Source organism: Agelaius tricolor, unplaced genomic scaffold (assembly GCF_023055355.1).
Source record: "Agelaius tricolor isolate 1412-34295 unplaced genomic scaffold, bAgeTri1.0.p SCAF_32, whole genome shotgun sequence".
In the NCBI taxonomy this organism is placed as follows: domain Eukaryota; kingdom Metazoa; phylum Chordata; class Aves; order Passeriformes; family Icteridae; genus Agelaius; species Agelaius tricolor.
Window position 1 is genome coordinate 3125606 of NW_027269292.1, and position 22264 is coordinate 3147869.

Below are 22264 nucleotides of genomic sequence, written 5' to 3' on the forward strand. Positions count from 1 at the left end.
CCCGTCCTCCTGCATGGGGAGCCCGTTCCGGCCGGAGGGCGGTGCCATGCCCAAGCAGAGCCGGGTCACTGCCGCGGTGCAGTGCGACTGAACCCGCCGAGGCAACGGCTGCAGCTTTCCTTCAGTAGTTCAGGGTTAAGTTGTAAAAAGGAGCTTAAAAATAGGAACAAAAGCCCTGGGATTCCTGCCGAGCTGTTGCAGGAGTAGAGGAGCGGCTGAACCAGCTTGGAGGCAGGAGAAATGAAACCAGGGCTGGGCGTCATTATGCACGTGGTGCGAAACACCTTAAAAAACTGCCGTGACTGAGCTGCGGCTTCTTAAGGGGGTACTCTCTCATACATGCCAACAGGGGGAGATACAGCACGTTCTGTCAGTACAAAAGACCTGTAACCACACAAGACCACACATACAGGAATCGGGCAGAGCCTAGCCTGACGGTAAGGGATCATTGAGCTCCCAGGGGCTCGTAAAGGTCGCAGAAGTGGATGCATGGCAGCTCTGTTTTGTAAGTGCTGGTAATCCTTTCACAGTTTTACCAGGTATGCAAACATGTTCTTCGAGCATATTCCTCATATGAATACTAGCTGCTGTGATGAACTTGGGCAGTAGAAAAGTCTGCAAAACTAAGGGCACACTCATATTAGGAAGCTGCCTTTCTAATAAAGTTTTTGAAACAACTTGGACTAGATACTAGATTAATGCTGTAGAAATAAAATTTACTGATTTGTTTGACATGGGATAAATTTATTTAATAAAACAAAGCAAGCAGATTGTAGTTACCCACAGTTTATGAAGTGCAGTATGACAATCTTGTGTAATAAGTCTAAATCTGTTTACACATTAGTGCATCTAGTCGTTTGACTTTAGTTATTGCACATAGAAATTAACTCATATAAAAGACCTGCGTACAAGACATGCAGACTTCATGAAAGGCAAATAATGCCTACAAAATCAGCAACCCCAGAATATACACAGCCTGGAATGGTCAAGGAGGAGTTCAGGTAACAAATATAACTACTAATATTTCAATTAAAGGTAACCAAAATAGGTGTTCAAATATAGAATTAATTTTAAATATATTAAATGCTTTTGTTTCAGGCAAGGTGCTGTTTAAAAAACCTTCAATATAATAGCTTCGTTTAGAGATGGTAAATCATCAAGTTATACATGGAAATTTTGATTTACATCAAATGTGACAACACAACATACAAAAAATTTCTTAAAAAATTACTTTGAAAAAAAAAAAGAAAATCATGTTATAAAAGGAGAGCCAAAACTCACCTTCTTTGTAAACGAAAACATTTTCTGACGTCCATGAACAGTTGGCAACACTGAGTATCAGAAAAATATTAAGTGTTAAGGAGTGGATATGTAGTGTTCAAACCTTGAATTTACTGCATATATTTAGCCTTGATTCATTACACCTGACAAATAAAAAGCAGTTCCCCCTTCCCCTTTAGTTTTGGCCACTAATTAGCAGAAAGAGTCTTTAATCATGATCAGCTCAAACAACTGCAATGCTTGAATTCCTATGCCATAAAGTCCAAGAAACCAATGCATGGGGGTCAAAATCTGTCAGCCACAGCTGCTTCCACAAGCAGCAGGTGCTGTTGTGTCTGGGGCTGTAACTGAGGATCCGGGCCCATGCCTTGGGTGTAAACACAGTGCAATGGAAAAGACTCACAGCAATAAACTCCTGTCAGAAAGAACTGGGTGTTTCATCACAGCAAGAGGCTCTATGCACAGTTAGGTCACTACTGGAGATGTGCAGTGTTGACACTTGGTGTGTGTGCTCCTGTCTCTATAAACATTCAGAATTAATCAGAACCAAGGTGATTGTACCTCACTATAAGGCGGCTTGCTATGGTTTGGTCTCATGGCTTTACCAATTTTTTTCCTCACTTACAAAAATCTGACAGTCCCACCTTCACTGATAGTTGTGTGTTTTATGGCTAATTGCTTCCCAAAAAAAGCACAAGTTCTGTATGAAAAAAGTAATGTGTATACAGCACATTGAATCACAATATTACCTATACATCCAATTTACATTCTTTTATCCTGAAAGCATTTCATATTTCGATTGCTTGACACAAGCTATTGACTGCAGAAGTGAAAGAACATAAAACAGTTCATTCTACACCTCCAACTGCCTGAGAAAGAAAAATATTCTTCCAGTTTTATAAATTCATTCCTTATTTAGGATTTTTTCCATTTGGCACGCAGTTCCTTTGCTGCCAAACAACTTTTCAATGCTTTAATGCACATTAACATAGCATGAAAACAAGCTGAACAAAAGGTGCATCAACAAGCTCCTTGATCTGTTACATTTGAGTTCCTCCTCCCTCCCCACAAAGAACAGGTCACCTCAGCCTCCCAGTTAAAATCCTGATGGCAGCCAGTACAAAAATAAATCAACAGCTTAATGGAATGGAACTTCATGTAGCTGAAGTACACAGGAACAATAACCAGGCAAGTGAGCACACAGGAACGGGGAAAGGCAGTCCTTGGGAGGGGGGAGAGTGGCACAAGTTAAGGACAAGAACTACAGCACAGTTTATAAAACCATGAGAGTAACTTTTATAATACTGTAAACTGCAAGAGTCTTCACATGTCATGGTTGATCAGAGGCCTCCGTGCTCAGATCTTGAGGAGGGCACGTGGAGGAGCGGGGATCCATGGCTGAGTGCATTAAAGGAATATAGACATCATCCATGTTTGGCATGACAAAGATTTTCTGGGGAAAAGATGCAATGAAATGAAGTTACATTACATATGTCACTTGAAACCTTGGTTTTCCAATTTTAGTTTAAAAAATGCAACACATTTACAGAGAAAAGGTTCTCAAGCTCAGCATTGTTTGAGTCAGTGCAGTTCCCATTAACTGAAACCATTTTGTTGTGTTACAGTTGTAAATGAAACTCAGAAGTATTAAGATCTCTGCATATTTCATTCAATTAAAATGGGACTACAGGAAACATCACCACCTTTTCCTAACTGCTTTCTCAGCTCTTACCCATCCATATACTTTCAAAATGTACTTTCAGTAAAATAACTGATTTTGATTTCTGGTTGATTGTATAGTTTGGGGTCCAGAATCAAGCTGGTTACTATTCCTATCCTATATGTATTTGGAGAGGGCTTCTTCCTTTTTGCACTATGGTCAACATGATTTTTTTAAAAATTACTTTAAAGGAAGCAGTAAGAGGAAGTAGTGCCTTATCTGTTCTTAATTTTGGGTGAAAGTTTGGCCCCTTATCATTAAGAACATGTAGGACCATGTTCTTATTTGAGTACTGCAAATTTTAACATGGTACCTATTTCGAAGAAATATCATTTTTATCTCTAAAACAGATTTCCATCCTGATCTACATATGAGTCTTGAGACCATCCCAGCAGTCAGTTTCAGCTGAGCTCTCAACATCCATCCCACTGGCTGGGAGCAGTGGAGGACATGACTAGTGATAAATGAAATAGAGGACATGTGAAAATTAAACACCCCAAAACTATCATCAATGAAAGGAGAGTGTAGAGGAAACACACCTGGAACTCCTGTTCCAGTTTCCTTGCTATCCAGTCTGTGACATGAACCAGAGTCACTTCTCTCTCGCCAAGTTTTGGCCGCGCTTTTAACTCCAGGTAGGGAGGCCTTCGGAAGCCGTACCTGGGGAGAGAACACAGAGCAGGATTTACTACAGACACCCCAACAAAATAAGCACTTAACCCTGTAACAATTAGCTCTTAGTAAACAGTTCCTACCTCAGTTACAACTAATTTGTACTGCTCCTTGCCCAGCACCCACTTGTGTCGCTATAGGACACGAAAGGCCACAAGCGCACACCGCTGTTCTCAAGGTGAAGAAAAAAGGGAAGTTTATTTTCTGACTCCAACATTTATAGTTTTCCAAAAGTGACAGTGGATTGGAGGGTGACAGTGCCACCTCTCCAATGACACTGGACAAACCAATAGTCCATCAGCTTTCTCCTCCTCCATAAAGGAATGCAAAACAATGAGTTATTTACAGAAAGAGTGTGAGAAAGTTCACTACAAGAATGTCAACATCAGAAGGCTTAGAAAATCTTAAAAAACCAGGGCGACACACTTGAGCCAGGCTTTACTTTTTTTTCTTAGCTGCAACCCCTCACATAGCACACCTGAAACATTGCCCAGCTCTGCTCTGAGCTCCTCTTACCATATTCTGTCAGTGGGTGGAGGTGGAATGTTAATCACTAGTGTTCCTCTGCACTCCTGTACTTCAACTGTTAGCAGCAATGGAGTATTGGAGACCTCTTCAATTTTTTTCTTAATAAACTCAGTCTCTGTTGCTTTCTGAAAGTATTTTGACTTCGTAATTTTATCCACAATTCTCATGATTTTACTTGTCCGATGTCCTCCAACATACCTTTAGATAGAGAATAGAAAAAGGACATCAAGATAATTTTCTTAAACCTATTTGCTAAGACAGACATGGATCTTCTATTAAATCATTCAAGTTTTTTGATATAAAAATTCTGAACAGATATGTGGCCAAGCAGTTCATCCTAGGGCCTGCACCCAGCAGCTGTATTCTGTCAGCTACAGGTGTTTGGCAGAAACTCTGTTCAGTCTGAACACTCCTTCCCAGATGGCACTGGAAACACAACAATTTTTAAAACTGCAAATACACTTAGATCACTAATGCCAGCAAGATGGCATGAAAAGTGACAACTTTATTACCATTCCAAAAAAACTGTAGAGACACTGATACATTAAGATGTGCACAAATCATCAGCAGGGAAGGCCCAACCATTGTGTCTGATTATTTAACTGTGTGTGCTGAACAAAAATGTTTTAATTTTAAGGTACTGTAGCATTTACAAGTATAAGTATGCTGAAAACGAAGAGGAAAACAGTTTTGGCAGTGGGTGGAATGATATTCCAAAAATGGTTAACTATGTCTGCAGAAAGTGGGCTTTTCCTGGCAATTGTGTTAGACAGCATTCCTGGCTTTTCAAACAGATGCTTTAAGAGCTGAATATGTTTTTTCTTACTCCTATCTCATGTTGGAAATACATACTCCAAAAATAGCATATTTGGTATTTTCCACACATTATATCATGTCTAATTGTGGCTCTTGGTGTTACGTAGCAGAGATAACCTTCCTAAGGAAATGACATTTTCTTATCCAGGGCAAAAAAATAAAATTATTCTTACACAAACTTTTACAGTTTTGTTCTTAGCACAACATAAGACAAAAACTGTTCAGTGAAATAAAAAAAGAGAAAATATATTTTGACTTTGGGATTTTATACTAGCTGTATCTTTACCCAGAGAAAGAAGTTATTCTCCCACCAGATTCTATAGTGGTAGCAATGCAGATTTTTAATAGGTGTAAGAAATTTTTTTCAGTATTTTACATTAAGATTCTTCATTCTCCCTCTTTGTCCTCTTGAAAGAGTTCTTTATATGATCCATGAATTTCGAGAAGATACAAAATGCATCAATTGCAGTAATTCAAACAACTCCTCACACAATTTTCAGAAGTGTTCAGGAGTAAAATACTAAAATTCTCTGGAACATTTTGAATAAGTCATGAGTCTGCTGGTATATTCACTGTAAGAATCACTTGGATATGTTCAGACATAGAAAACATTGTGACTGTCTCAGACATTCTGGGCTCAGACATTCAGCTTTCTCATTGCATGGCATAATTGCAATCAGATGCAGAAAGCAAAAAATCAGAGCCACAGCCAAAACAAGGAATGATGTGGCATCACTGATGTTGGGAAATTTTCTTTGAAATCCATGCACAGCATCAGAGGGCAGTATTGCACAGCCCAGACACACGAAATCCTCAAGGGAAAAAAAAAAACCAACGAAACTAAGCAAGAAAAACAAGCTTGAGTAACAGTTGTTTTCTTAAAGAAAAGAAAATAGAACGATGTGAAGGTGTTTGCAGGAGTCTTAGGATGAGGGAAGAGACAAAAATGTTGACTCTGTTTCAGAAGGCCTGATTTATTATTTTATGATATATATTATATTAACACTGTAGTAAAAGAATAGAAGAAAAGACTTCATCAGAAGGCTGGCTAAGAATAGAAAAGGAATGAATAACAAAGGTTTGTGTCTCAGACAGAGAGTCCAAGCCAGCTGACTGTGATTGGCCATTAATTAGAAACAACTACATGAGACCAATCACAGATGAACCTGTTTCATTCCACAGCAGCAGATAACCATTGGTTACATTTTGTTTTTGAGGCTTCTCAGCTTCTCAAGAGAAGAATCCTAAAGAAAGGATTTTTCATAAAATGTGTCTGTGACAGAACACCAGCAATAAGGGATCAGCAGGATAAGCACAGGGGTAATATTGCATAGAGAGGATTTCAAGATTTCACACAAAATCCTGTTCTTGGCTCTGCTACCAGGTAGGACACGCTGGGGAAGGTCCCCAGAGCTTCTCTGGCCTCCCAGCAATCCAGCAGAGGAGGGATGGGAGGGGGGTGCCCAGGGCAGCTGGGACAAGTCCCTGCAGGGCTGGGGTGCACAGGGCTCCTCTGCTGCCCTGTGCCCTGGAAATGGGCAGCTGGGGCTGCTTCACTGCTTGGACAGCCTCACACTCTGCCATTCTGGGGGACAGAGAGCATCACAGCACTCACACCACTATCAGCTGTGGGGGAGGGAAGGATTAACAAACAGCTCACCCTTCTCCTCCTGGGGTCAGCTGCTTCTCTCCTGCCAGCTCAGGAGCATCATCTTCCTCCGAAGAGCCGGCGCTGGAGGATTCCTCATCGCTGTCTGCAAGACAATACGCCCTTGGCCTGAAACTGAAACAAGGCAATTTCCAGGTCAAATGTAATATCCTTAAATAGCTATTCATGCTGTACAGCTTTGGCTGACATTACAGGTTTCTGGACTGTCCCCTCCCCTCTATTATAAATGTTATCTAAAAAGAACAAAACCAAAACCACTCTGAAGCCAGTCTGGCAGAACCAGCTTTCAAAACAGAAATCTGTTTTTCCCAGTGGAACATAATCCTTCATGAAAGAGGCTGGCACGGGGGTGGTATTCTACATACTTAAATCACATGTGGAGATTATTCAAAATACATTTGGAAGCATCTCTGTTGTTGCTCATGGTTTTTCATGAGTTGAGCAGAATTAGGATTGGACAAACCACTTTGTTTGAATGTCATGGGGGAAAAAAGTGAAGTAAGAAACAAGTGTTGCCCTTGGGTACACAATACCACACAGTAGTGGCTAATTCCTAGACTTGAACTGTGGAAGATTTTATGTACACAGTCACAAGAAAAATTTCAAATCTTTTAAACGGATTTAAACGAGAGAAGGATACAGTGGATACACTTCAGAATTAACAGATCTTTACTGAATGCAAGAGCTTGAAACAGTTACACAACACAACCTTCAAAAGTATATGGCTCTAGCCCTAGGGACTATACCCAGGAATATAATATTCTACAGCATGTTCAGAATACACTTTATAGCTGTGCCTTCTTTCTTTGTGTGTGTGTTCTTGGAAATGTATTTGAAGCATTAATAACCTCAGACAGGGCATGGACTGAGGCCACTGCCTGTTATTCTGTACACAGAACAAACTGGTGGTTACTGCATGAAGTCCTCATGTAAAGGGACAGTTCAGGTGCAGCTCACAGTGCACAAGACTCCTTCCCCACTGGAGCAATAATCCCAGGACCTGTCCATACTGAAGTGCTTCCTACCCAGGCTGTGGAATCACAACTGCAAACCTCTTCCTATCCAGAGCAGCATTTTGTACCTGCAGAGGAGTGAAGGAGCAAACCAAACTGAGCCACCTCCCTGAGGATGTGGGGGTGCTGCTGGGGGCTGCCTGTCACTGGCCCAAATAGCAACGCTGGAGCTGCTCCTCACAGAAATTCATGTTTTCAGGTCAGATTCAAACTGCACATTTTCCACCAGGGTGTGACCTCACTTCTCTTTCCTGCGCACTTTAGCATCCAGCTCAAATGCTCAGGGCATTCTCAGGTCTTTCAAAGGTGTCACCTTCTTACAAGGTGTTTTATTTCCTAGTTGAAGTGGTCCTATGAAGTGCCTCAAGCACCAAGTGGCTCAGACCAGAGGATTTCCTCGCATTAAACAAAGCAACAATAAATAAGCTTGAGTGAGATTTCAGGGAGCTCTGTATACAATGGACCATTTATATGACACAAACATTGGCAGAAAAAAAATCACTTTGGAGCTACTGTATTGTTCCTGTAAAGATTGCACAATATTTTATGAATTGCCATTTGTCAGTTTGTTTTTATGTGGTTCAACAAAGCCAAAAGGACTGATGGGTTAAGAAGGTGCAGTAACTTTGAGTTAACCTGCCTGCTTCTGCCTCAACTCCTGTTTAGCAGCATCTGTAATGTATTACTTTTATAAAATTGGCAATTAAATAGTTTCTTATTCTTTCTGAGAGCAGCATTTTCCTGAGAGGGCATGCAAGACAGCATTACCAGACTGTCTCAGCACACTTCACTTCTATTTCAAACAGCAAGTGCAACAGTGACCCATTTGTCTTGCTTTACACTGACAACAGCCACAGACAGTTACACCCCAGAGCTCTCCTCTCTCTGGATGAGTAGGTGCCTTTCTCACACCACTTTGTGGTTACTGCATCTCAAGAGATGGTTTGTTCTGAGCTCCTAAGGGCCAGAAATGAGCTCAGCATCCAGCACACATCATTACTGACTACGTGACCGTGGATGAAAATACATGCAGAGTAATTTGATTTGTCACAGCAATTTTCAACTGATAATTTAAAAAGCCAGTAGAATTAAAATTAACCAACACATTGGAAGGCAGAGATGAGAATCAAACTGTTCTATACTTTTCAGTCCTTAATTTATTTAATATTCATTTTAAGGAAAAAAAAAAAAAAAACAAGCAACAAAAAAGCCCTCATCCAAACTAGAATACATTAGATTGTTCTTTATGTAAAACTGCTACCTGGCCCTGAGCTTTGAAACATCCCAGCCCTGTGCAGGGAGCAATGCAGTCAATGCTGATACCTTCAAGTAACTGGTTGCTTGGCTACAGGCACTTAAATCTGCCTTGCTGGGCGCCTATAGCTCAGCCAGCAGCAACCTGATTTTTAAATATGAATCAGAGTGTTCACTAATTATTTCTGAGGCTGTTCCTGCACTGAACAGATATGAAAATACACAAAGAAAATCCTGAAGGGGTGGGGAAGAAAAGCAAGAATTTGATTTGTATAGACATTTCCTCCTCTATCCCACATTTTTAAGGCAGGCAGGATTAAGCAGATTTTGAAAATTCACACCTACCAGTTATAGTGATGTAAATTCAGAAATATTTATTTCAAGCAATGACAATGAGAATCTAGGTCGGTTTAAAATCCTCTGAATTTCTACCAGTGTATGAGATCATTCAGCCATTAGTTTTTTTCACATTTATTTTCTTGTCATGACTGCACTGAAATAGAGTGCTGCTGCAAGTATTACTTCAAGCTATCTCAGAATAAATGGCCAGAGCTATGACATAAGTATACAAAGCATCTAGTATCTTAATTGTGAAAGACCATACCATTTTGTTCATAGCTAAACAAATGGCCAGGTTTAGAGACCATTTTCTTGATTTGTAGGCAGTGGCTGTACATTAAATCAGAGACTACCTACTGTTCAGGGCCTGCAGATTTAGGTACAAAGAGAATACAGATCAAAAAAAAAAATTGGACATCAGAGCTGGGAGTGGATCCATCCAGGGATGGATATTTGATAGGTGCCACTCACTAGGTTAATAAAAATGGACAATGGATGACATTCAAACATGGCCAAAATGAGAGGGAAAACACAAATACAAAGGAGGTAAGTGATGTATGGTGTCTGCTAATTGGAAAAATCTACATAAGGCATTTCACTTAGGCACAGCAGGCAAACAGAAGGTGGCTATGAGGAAAAATCGAGACTAAAGCAGGGATGTGATTACTCCCACAATGCAATAAAGCTTTTGAAAAGGTCTTTACATAACAATTAGAGCCTGTTTATCTTGCAAATTGTTTACTACTCCATGGTTTCCAGCTGCAGCTGTACCATGCTGCAGTAGCCTGTTACACCTGTCTATCTCTATTTCTGCATGTGTTTATCTCCAGTATTTGAGTTTTTTCTGACTAAACCCTAAATCAAGCATAAGACAAAACTAAATTTTAGTCATAGGACATTTTAAAACCCAACTGAAATATATATATATAAAACAATTATACCACAGAAGCCTTTTATTAAAATTATTATCAATAGCATGACCAAACAATAAAGTTGCACAGAAAAGCCATATTCCACATCCATTTGTATGAAACATCCCCAGAACTCCTTTCAATGTACTGCAGAGCCAGAGCTGCAAATACACAAGGAAAATCCCAGCTTTTCACAATGAAAGCACCATTGCCATCCCTTACCCTTCCCTGCCGATCTCGCCAACCTTCAACGCCTCCCCAAGCGGCTCTTTACCAAGTTTGGTCAAGTTCATCTTGGTCTCCAGGGTCATTAGAAAAGATCCATTGTAGGACATTTCCAAATCGACCCAAAGTCCTATAATAAACAACAGAAAAAATGTCACTTGAAGAGCAATCACAAAGCAAGCTTTCTGATCACACTATGGAACAAAGCCAGATATAAATCCAAGCCACACTGAAAGAGAGTGGTGAGTACAGCTAAGGGTCTAAAAAAATACTGTGATTTACACACACCTAAACTTCTTAAGAGATGTAAAATGAGATAAAGGAAATAGAATACCATCAGGGATTCACTTCAAAACTATTTACAGCATTGCTCCAAGCCAAGCAGTAACGGGGACGCTCCTCTGCATCACTGACGCTGTCCAAGTGAAGCACAACTTGAAATCCCAGAGCAATATTTGCTTCTCTCACACCACAACCTGCTGCCCCTTGTTTTGCCAGTGGTTTATTGAAGATCTATGACAAGGTTCCCTCAGTAACTGAGCTACAGGCACTCTTTTATGATGCAGTGTAAACAGGGTCATTACTTACACAATTCTAGACGTGCAATATTAAGTTAAATCCTATTGTCTGTGCAATATTGCTTTTTACAATTTCCAAAAGAATTGTTTTGGGAATACCTTAACATTAGCTCAAGCCTTTTAAGTGATACCCTGCACCAAAGCAGCAGGAGGTTAGAAAACAGATGCCAATAAACACAGATTATACTTCTTCCTTTTTCAGATATTGCAGCTGCACAAAACATTCCCTCACCAGTACCTGGCACATCAACCACTGACCCATTCCACTTTTATTTACTTATTTGGAAGCAATTAATGGTGAATAAAACTGAAACCAGGACAAATTGTAACTACCCTTTGTGCTTTATTGTTCTAGAAAGTCACACTTTATCAGTTAAAGAACTATTGTTTTCTTTTCTGCAGAAACATATCCTTATCATAATCCCACCCACATGTGGTAACAGAAACACAGGCAGCTCCCAAAGACCTGGTCCCTGGCACCCTGTGAGGTTACCTGCAGGAAGCAGGATTAAGGCAAGTTGGTGCTTTAATAACCCAAATAACTCTTTTCCATCACATTTTTTTCTAACACTGTTCTAAAAACCAAACACAGGAACTCAAACACAAGCTTATAAGGGTTTTGGTTTTTTTTCTCTTTACAGTAGGAAAGTATCAGTAAGATCATAAAAACCATGAAAACAGCTTAACAGACTTTTTGGACAATCAATGAGTCAGCAGAACTCAATCATCAATATAGTTTTAACAGTAGATCAAATTAAGCAAAGGATGCCATTACTGAGAGGGAAAATTCCTTCTGACCAGAAAATGTTCATACACTTTTTCCAGAGGGAAAAAGGGAGGGAGAGGGAGTGAAGAACTGGGCAGATGGTACAATTTATTCTGTTTTCTGGTTCCCTAGCCTTGACAGAATTACAGTAAAAGCCACAGCATATGCTGTCACCCAAGCAGGACTGTATTAAAAGAAACAAGACTTTTTTTCTAACATTGTCTGTAAACAAATTTAGCTCATTAGAGAAGGCATATAACAAAAAATGTATTTTCTTTGTAATCGAGCACTGGTAAAAAGAAGTATTGATGAAACAAAGCACATCACAGTTAGTAACTGCACTTTAGAGCCTCACAAAGGGCTACCCCCAGTGACTGCCTCAAACACTTACTAATAGAAAACCCCAGAAACTCAGAAGCATTCATTCTGGATAGTGCCCTGAAACTATAGAGCTTTTTTCCCCACATTTCCCAATAAACTAAGCCATTTACCCATAGGCCAACTTACCAAGAAATACATTTATTCTTATGAAAACAAGCATTTCCAATTATCATCCCCTTGTTTATGTCCTTTTAAGTATAATAAGAGAACAAGTTATTCCAGTAATGACTCATTGCAAGCTCTTTAAAACCCTAAGAGCTCACACATATGTTCACATGTTCACATTCAACAGTATGGAAGAAGTTAAAGGGATTAGAAATCCTACCATAAATGTTTGCTTGTCACAGTTTAACTGAACAAGAAACTAAAGGAACTAATTGATCTCATTCCTGTTTCAGCAATTAATTGAAGCCAAGTGTTCAGCTCCTAAATCCCATCTCATGACTTAGAACTACAGTCCTTGGTTACAACTGAAGTTATTAGAACAGAGAAAAGAATTCAAAAAATGTTTAAATCAAGACAAAGGAAAACACACTGACAAGAATCCTGATTAAAAAGAAACTATGAAACCACTCCACAAGCCACACACACAAAGATTTTTAAAAGTTTTCCTTTGTTCTGTAACTCCAAATAAAACTTCTACCAATGGTGCAACCACTTAATGGAGAACACTGGAGAACTTCCTAAGTACTGTGGAGAACCTGCTGTGCCACACAGGAAGCATAAGACAAGAAGCAGCAATATGCTTTAGTTCCCCAAATACTGACTGCACTCCAGCTTATTCCACCTGTTCAACTCTTATTTCTCTTAAAAAGACAGATTTTGTTCCTCATGACAGCCAAACAGTTTGCTCTTTTCAAACACGCTTTGTTTATAAAGCTCAGTGGAAAGTAATCTTTGGAAAAGTTGAGAGCAGAACACCCAATGTTTTATAGATAAGGCTTTTCCCCACGGGGTTGCAAGTCTCGAGCTGATAAGGGCAAACAACAGCATTTGGATACAACAGGCAGCATTAACTAATGTATGTCCAAGAAGATTTTAATATTTCCCCAAAGTCTGCTTTGCTCAGATTTATGAGGGAAAGGTGAGCACTTACTGTCCTCATGCTTTTAGGCAGTGATTTGAATGGCACAAAGTTTTAGTATTAAACTTTATCAATCTCCTCCTAAAGTCCATGCATCTGGTATTCTTGCAAAGGTCAGGTGACACCACACCAGGTCTTCCAAGGAAATATTTCCCTTAAGGCCAATTAGAAATTTCTCCACATTGAGTGGAGAAACTCTGATAAAATTTAAAATTAAAACCTGCTCTGATTACATCTTAGATGGCATCTAGCTCTCCTCAACATGTAGAATAAATGCTTTTGAAGCTAAAAAGCATTATTCCAAGTTTTTACTTTTTGCAAGGCTACTTAAGTGACATGAGCATCCTCAAATATGTGACCATGTGCAAGCCAGAAGGAATAGAAAACAAACAGTTCTAATTCATGAGGCAGCAGTATGAAAATCATCCAGCTTTAAAAAAAGCTGTATTTAATATTAAGAACATAAAATGATCCTCTATTTTGAAGTTTATTTCCAAAACACCACTATTCCTGTTTTCCAAGTGATCACAATTATATTTTCTGAATCCCTATTTTCAGAACAGGGCAGCTTCTCTTGGAGAGACAAACCTGTTTTCTGCTATGGTCAGAATCAGATCTGTCCCAAGGAGATGTGCTTTGCCCTCTGCAGTCCCTGACAGTATCAGATAAGTGTCTGCATCTCTGTTGCATGCAAATTTTAGTTTAGTTCAGTAATTATTTCCTATGGAAAGACATGTTCACAGTTCCATATTTACAGAATTACATTTACACCAAGCCTGAGATAAAGACCCCTGAGTATCTCAGAATAAACTGATATTACATGTACCTAAAACATGTACAAGATAAACAGATCAACATTCTGTTCTCAGATACAAAGGCAATACCAGCACCTGCTATTTTTGTATTTTACCTCTGTGATCAATAGAAGGTTTGAAGGCTTGAAGGATCTTGGGCACTGCTATCCCCATGTCAAGCTCAGTCAGAGTCAGCTCATTCATGAAGTAGGGCAGCTAAAAGGACAGAATATAAAAAATCAAATACTTGTTATGGAACTAGACATCAGTCTCCTGAGAGAAGAAAGCTCATTAAACTTAAGGAATGAACTGAGCTGAAGTGTCACCAGTGAAAGAACACAAATATAATTACACAAAATTCTTACAATTCTAGAGTTTCACAGATGCTAGTTTCAGAACTTTTTAGGGAAAGACTGGGCATCTGAACTTATTTTTTAAATTATGCTGAAGTTTAGATGTTGACCTTAAACCATCAGCATGCTTTCTAGTTAAACTATGTAAAAAGCTCAAGAATGAAGTGTAAATCCTATTTCACTGTAAATAAAAATCAAAGACTTCTTTGGATTTTAACTTCAGTCATATATTTTATCACTGATGTTTTATCAACATCTCAGCTTCTTTTATCTTTGGCAAATTCTTTCATAGAACATTACCTTTTAAATCTGTATCATAATTTTAGTAAAATAGAGGCACAGAAATCATGATTCAGGTATCTTACTCTTCTAATTGACAGAAAACATATCTCCTGTGAATCGACATTGCTTTAACACATCAAAAAATACACCCAGTCCCCACTGCCAGTCTTTCCACTTCAAAAGTTCCCAGTGAGATGTCTGGGTACCCTACTGTCACAATTGTGGAAGCAGACAGGGCAGATTTAGGCTACTGGTGATTTCCCAAAGCAAAGGCAGCACTGTCTCACAGCTGGGGCTGGCAGCTAAATTTCTGAGCTTTTGTAAGCAAGACAACAACTTTGCATTTAGGAACAGGCAAACTCCTCCCCAGACACCAGGAGCTGCAGGCTGTGGTGAACTGCTGCTGTTCAGAGGGTTACAGGAGGCAAGGAGAAGACTGAGAAGTCACTCAAAAGCATCACTCCTCCTTTACCCTTGAGATGGGGCAGCTGATGGAAGCTGTGTCCTGTCACCCCACAGAGCTTTTTCCATAACTATTGCTCCCACTGACCTCCTGCAAGTAGTTTGTGTCTGAAGTTAACAGGAACACACTACAGTTGTGGTTCCATGATGTCCTCCACCTTAAAAGCAATCTACTATTTCCCAAAGCAATTTCCTCATTTATATGCAGTTCTATCTATCCCTAATGTAAATACAATAATACTTCAATTTTTACATAAAAATTTGACAGATACAAATAGCTAATCCAGCTGTAGATCATTTTAAACAGAAACAGCAAAGTTAACATGCATCAGAAACTGAAGAGCCATTCTTTAGCACATTTATTGTCTTTTACATCTAAGTGTGAAGTAAGTCTTTCTTGTACTATTTTAAAACTCAAAGACTATGTGTTTCACTTCCTTCAAAGGAAAGTATAATGCAAGTCTCCAGATCAGGTACCTTTATTTTGCTAAGTTTCATTTGGATCTTCTTTGACACTAGATCAGACCAATACTTCTCTCCTAAAAAATCCCAAAATATTCTTCCAAGCAGAGCGTTCACCCAGGCCTCCTGTTCTTCCTCTTCAGCTTCCACATTGGCATCTGGCAACTGAAAACATAAAGCAGATTATTCAGCTATAAATTCTATAAAATAAGGAGAGAAAAGGCCTGATTTATATGGGAAGTTCAGTGTTAAGAGCCTGGGTCAACCCAGAACACCAAAAGCTCAGCACAGGGAGCAGCTTTACAAATGCATCAGCTGTGCTGCCACGAGCCTGTCATCATCCTGACATGCAGCAGAGGGAATGAGACCACACAGATATAGATTGACCTCTGGCAATGAAATGAGAAAGTTGTGTGTAATTTAACCTCTGGCAGAAAAAGCAGATAAACCCAGAGTGGGCAGACTTATAAACTGTGTTTGCAGTAAGAGACACTCTCTCTTGCCAGTCAGATCTGGAAGAACAGGTACTCTACTCTTCATTTGTTTTATCAAAAAGTTGGAAAGCAAGACCCAACCTTACATTCTTAAATCCAATTCAGAAACACCACAAATAGATGATAAACACAGTACAAGGAATCACACTCCTCCTTCCAGTGTTTGCATATAGGATCCAGGAAACTATATTGTCCCCTCTGCTGCATTAAAGGTTTGTTTACAGTCCAAGATAATTCTGTCTTGGTTTCCCTGAGAATCATCTTGAAACACCTGGAAATATTATACATTCAGATGCTGCTTCACTGACTACACACACAAAAGCCAAGGCAGCTGAAATAATTCTGGGTGTGTACACACACTACCCCAAAAACCCAGGAAGCTTCCATGAAGGAAACACAACATATTAATTGCCTGCACTGACAGAAGAATTCACCACCTGACATTATTGCAGGCAGAACTCCTGAAGCTAGCAGAAAGGCAGCACTTTCTAAGACAGGCAGGTGGATGCTGCAGCTCTGAACATCATCTCTTGGCAGGCACTGCTCACAAGGGCTGCAGCCAGGCTGTGCCAGGGCGAGGAGCCTCTGCTGTGACGCAGTTCCCTGCCAGCACTGCTCAGCTATTTATAGCATGGCTCTGACACGTGCCACATTCAGCAGCAAATCCACCACAGCTTCAGGAGTGGTTGGGGGCTGGAATATGTTTTCCTGGGGGAACACAAGATGTGTTTATTCATACATTACACCATGGCCTCCTATTCCCTTTTCTGGTTGTATGAAAGTGGAAACAAAGATGCATTATATGAATTACCACTATTTTAAATAAAAAGTGGTCATGCTTAACATTAAAGATATGCTTATTATGAGTGTTGTACTTAGCATTAAGGTTCTGTTTACTGAGAGTGACTCAAATGCAGTCCAGGAGATCAAAGGATTAGGAAGAGCTACAGAAGCTGTCCACTGTTCCTTTGAAGCACAAGTTACCTTTTTCACAGCTGTAGGGCTGCTGTCTGCACTGACGACTGGGCTACCTGAAGGACTTTTCTTTTCTTGTGGAATACACTTTGCCATATAAATATTGTAGTCCAGAAGCATTTTCTGCCTCATGTTGCCAGCCAGGTCCTTGTGCTTTGGCTGGGATGTGATTTCTTCTGCGCTTCCCTTGCTGCTGCTCCGGCTGTGCGTGAGAACTCCAGACTGGCTATCAGTTCTGCTGTGTGCTGGCAGTACCCCTAAATACAAAGGAATAATACCTGTTAAACAGAGAACAATCTGACAGCCAAATCCCACAGTGTATCATCAAACTTTAAAGGAACATGTTTATTCCACAGATATTTCTCCTGAAAAAAGACCAGCATGGTGCTTTCTTATTTTAAAGGCTAAAAGCAAATTCTACTGCTGTGTGTTTAGGTGGCCCTAAACTCAAATTAGTCAGTATTTGCTATGATTCAGCACTCAGCAGGGTGTGGGACTGGAGGAGTCAGCTGATCAATAGCATATTTAAATATGGACACTCACATATGTATAACACATGGCAAAATTCCCAACAGCCCTGCTGGAGAATGCCTAAAATAACAGTCAGGTGATTGAAATGCACCTATGACTAGTGGTTTTTTTTACTAATCTAATTATAGACTGTTACAATTAGAAGGACTGTGAAAAGCATGTAACTATTTGAATTTTAATTAGCTATTAATTTTGCATTTGCATTTCAAGAAGTTATGTCCCAGAAACAATACTGTTAACTAATTTTAAAAAGCTTCTCAGAGAATAAAGGCAGAAAAGCATGAGTCATTCAGGTTTAAAATCGTATCAGAGGATGGGTTTAAATTGATATTCCAACAATTGATACTATAGACTAATGTTTGTTGGTTCAGATAGATATATAGCTATTCATATATATATTCATGCAGGATGTTTCATTTAAACAGAGAAATGTGTTTTCTTGTGACACTAACCCATGAGAAAGCTCTATCCTTTACAGGGGACTACAGTGGAAGGAAGGATGGAGGAGGAAAAACAGGTGATGAGAGAACTGAGTCTAATACTGCAAATGTTGACACCAGTTCCAACATACAGAAAAAGATGAGACTGAACAATTCCTCCTTAAAAATATGACAGGAGTTATTACAGTCACTGAAAAACAGTGTGTAATAGTATTTGAAAGCATAGTGCCAAGAGGGAAAAAGTGGGGGTAAGGTGGCAATGAGAGGCCAAGGTAAGGAGAAGAGTATCTTTGGTATTATTTTTTTTTTTGCTTGTAAAGATCACTGTGGCACCAGCAAAACATAACTTTGGTTTGTTTCTTTTAACAGACTTCTACAAGAATACAAAATCTGAGTACCTGGCTTGCTCCCACTGGGTGGCTTCTTTACTTCAGACTTGAGCTTTGATGCGAGAAGGAACCTTCTGAACCACTCCTCCTTCTCCCTCCCTGTCCTTCCAAAGAGGTAAAGCACTTGATCCTTTTGGCAAGTGGATTTCACTCCATCCTGAGGCTTCTTGGATTCCTCATTGTTCAAGTCCCCTTTCTCAGCAGGTTTCTCCTCTGCAGTCTCCTTCTCAGTCTGGGCCTTGGCCATGAAGTCCTCCTGTTTGGCCAGTTCAATGCAAATCGGGTATTTCTTATTCCAAATGCGTTTCCGTGCCAGGCTCTTAGGAACCAGGGAAATCTGAAGGATACATGAAAGGGTTAAATAAACTTACTTTTCACTTGTATCCTCCATGTTTCTATACTCAAGTAAAGAACACAAGAATGCAAGAGATAAAGATCCCACACTGAAGCTGCCAGTTTAACTGACTCAAAATTGCTGGATGTCCAACCCAGTGCTATCACTAAGTCTTTGGTGAGCCAAGCCTTGGAATTAAAACAAAGGCCATTTAAGCAGATTATACCACGTGGATTAGAAACTCTGTTTTCATTTACATGATCTTATTCTCATGGATTTGCAGAAATAATAGAAAACCCAAGAATTTTACTTCTGGGACCACAGGGAGATAAATAGATAAGATAAAATAATCAGAGTCCAAACTGAGTTTTGAACACAATTTTTCATGCCCACCTTATGAAATAGAGCATTTGAAGTTGGTGACAGCCACATCAAATACATAAGAGTCAAGCCATAAGACTGATTTGCAGATAATTATATTCTAAACTCAGTATATTTATATCAAATTAAGACAATGCAAGTGATTAGAGGAGTGGTTTTAAAAAAAGAGTTAAAAAATCTTATGTGGGGGTGTGTACTCAGCAGTGTTCTCCAAAACCTGTGGGCAAGTACCTTGAAGAATAGGCATCCTTTGTTTATTACAGTCAGGGCACTTGGCCCTTCTGTAGTCAATTGGGGCTGGGTGGGGGGAAGTACTGGAAATTTTTCTAAGATACCATGGGGAACCACCATCAGTCAAGTGCTCCCACATGACAGCTTTACTTGTCTTCATGATGGGAAAACAAATCTGCAAAAGGCAGGGATCTAATTTTTTCTTTATCTTTTTCACTGTCTAAAGGAAGGCAGAGCTGACAGCACACTCCTTTCCCATACAGACTCAGAGCAAAGGAGGGAGGTTTTCCTCACTCTTCCCTTAATCCCTCTCTCCCTCTCACTTCCAGTCAAGTGAAGTGTGGTTGCCTCCTATATCTGTACTGCCAAGGCCCTCAACTGATGCAGCACATTAAAAAAATCCATTCCCTTAATAATTAGGTATTGATGTATTATTTAAAACAATGCCAATGGAATCAACTTCACATGGCGACTCTTGACATATTTGAGGGAGGCAAACAACATGTAGGAACACTGTCCTAGCATTATTGTTGATGCACTCTTCCAACTGCAAAAACCCCCATCTCCTTCCCTGGGCTGGGGGCACCTGGAGCAGGTCACATTACAGACATTTCTCACTGTCCTCCTTCACATATGATGTACATTCCCTCTTTGAGTGAAATACAAATGTTCTCTCAGCTGCATTGGGGCAGAGACAACCACTAAAGATGAGGCATTTTGGTGTAACCTTCAGAACAGTCATCTCATGCATTGGGAACAGGTCTCAGAGCTCCCATGAGTTAACTCTGCTCTCAACTGCCAGAGGAAAATCATGCCTTTCCTTTATTGTGTAAGTATGTACTTTCTTCCAAATCCTGCTCAATCTTCCTCCCCAGCACAATCTTTTGCAAGTTAGTCACGACAACAGTTTTGTTTAAATAATGACAGAACGTGAAAATAGAGGAATGAAAAAACAAAATTCAGAGTTAAAAAGAATTTGCAAAGTATTCTTTGTCAAAATCAGATATAAGTGAGACACTCACCTTGCTGTCTGTTAGTTCATAAATCTTTTGACTGACATATGTGACTTCAGGCTTTGGCTCATTGTACACAGCTCTTCTAGAAATATTTTTATTGGGTTTTGAAAGTCGTAGGGTGCTGCCTTCGAGTCGCACATAGACAGAGTGAGTCAACGTAGCATGGTACGTTTCTGGATCATAATTATAAATTTCATTCATCCATCCCTAGAGAAGAAGACACTGTTAACAGGCTTTTTAAGATGCTGGAAAACCAAGTACAGCACGTACCTAAAGACTTTAAATTATTATCCAAGCTTTTGCCAAAGTTATTTCACTCAGTGGACAAAGAGAACGAGGCAATAAATGCCCTAAACGAGGTAGCACCAAACTAACAGAGCAGGAGGTGAGGATGAGATCTCAAGCATACCAGGAGTTTTTTCTGACTCAGTCACGTTGTTTATGTAGCACAGGGTGCTCTCACCTCCTCCCCAGGAGCCATGGTGGGATCTGCAGATGCAGGATGCCAGGAAGTGCAGGGGGATACAATATAAGAAATTAAAGGTAGGATAGAAAGTAATCTTACCCCTAAGGAGTTGCAGCTGACCCAATTATTAGAGATTAGGAACAGGCCTGACTTTAACAGGCCACAGCTATAGCCAATAAGAAGAAGAGTGTTATAAAAGAGTGGATTGGTTGGTTGAAAGGGAACTGGAGTTAGTTGGCTGTTGTGATAAGTTTTTTATTATTTTTTTTAATTATTATTTTTGTTGCAATATAATGACAACAAGGAAGAGCCACAGGGCAGGAGGGCTGAGCAGCCCAGCAAGCTCAGACACTTTAATCACCCAGAGCCCAGGCAAACAGCCTGTGTGCTCACAGACAGCACTGATACTGTAATCACCACAATTAAGGACTCACTGGAAGACCACAAAGGAGTTTGCTTTCATGCACCATCACTGTTTGAGATCATTTAGCATGTTGTGTAACTGCTCAGCTACAACACGGGAGTCATACATGTGGATTAAATTCAATTAATTTCTGTGCTGTAAAAGAAACACAAAACAAACCAGCCAGTCCTGCTGTAACAAGCCTCTAAGTGCTGACTCTGACTATGGGGGTGATGTTGCTTCTCTTCTCCAGTATCTGATTACAGAAGTAGAGATGATAAATGGGGTAGAAGGTAGGCAGAATACTCATTCAAGGAGAAGTTTTCCTTCTCTTAACCTGCCATGCAACATTCTTTGATCTTGTTTTTATCTGCACATCAGAACCTTAAATTCAGTGTACTCAATATTCATCAATGTCAACAGAAAGTGAAGGGGAGCAGAAAGTCAAATGGCAACTTTACAAACACCTGTGTGATTACAGTGGGGGGAAGTGGGGAGAGCTGAATGAGCACCCCAGTATTTCTCAAAACAAAAAGTCTTAACTACCTCATGCAAAACATCCCTAAAATTACTGCAAGATTTCAACTTAAAGAAGTTTCCACCACACAAAGAAATGTAAAATTTACTTTTATGCTAATTTTCTTCAGTTTCAGTGCCACATAATTTCCCACAGTAGACAGCATACACTTTCTTAGGTGCCATAGTAACAGTGATAGCTGTTTTGCTTACTCCAACATCTAGCTCCATTTCCACTACAAACCCTGAAAAAACTAGATAAATTAGCATTTCTTTTATGTTCAGGAAAGATTAAGTCATTCATCTTTGCACAGCTCCAAAGCAGATCATGTCTTTTATTAATAGAAATGCCTTTATCAGGACCTACTCTTTGAAGAAGCTTTATGGTTGTTTTTTTGCTTACAGTGGGTTATGCACAACTCCCAAATAGGAAATACAATGCACAAGGAAGAGTTTTCTACAAGCCATCAAACTGCACAGCAGGGATGACGTAGGTTT

General features: G+C 39.8%; 1 protein-coding gene across 2 annotated transcripts in view; it reads right to left on the reverse strand.

Moving 5' to 3' along the window:
- Positions 1–723: 723 nt before the first annotated feature.
- TEX2 (testis expressed 2) overlaps positions 724–22264 on the reverse strand; it is a 46291-nt gene continuing 24750 nt past the window's right edge. For both annotated transcript variants that reach the window (XM_071451260.1, XM_071451261.1), the window contains exons 3-12: positions 20388–20588; positions 18429–18756; positions 17069–17316; positions 15606–15755; positions 14148–14247; positions 10426–10558; positions 6678–6800; positions 4190–4399; positions 3541–3661; positions 724–2734 (exon numbers count right to left, since the gene is read on the reverse strand). In XM_071451260.1, coding sequence (XP_071307361.1) covers positions 2612–2734; positions 3541–3661; positions 4190–4399; positions 6678–6800; positions 10426–10558; positions 14148–14247; positions 15606–15755; positions 17069–17316; positions 18429–18756; positions 20388–20588 — 1737 coding nt within the window. In that variant the 3' untranslated portion in view covers positions 724–2611. The remainder of the gene's footprint in view (positions 2735–3540; positions 3662–4189; positions 4400–6677; positions 6801–10425; positions 10559–14147; positions 14248–15605; positions 15756–17068; positions 17317–18428; positions 18757–20387; positions 20589–22264) is intronic.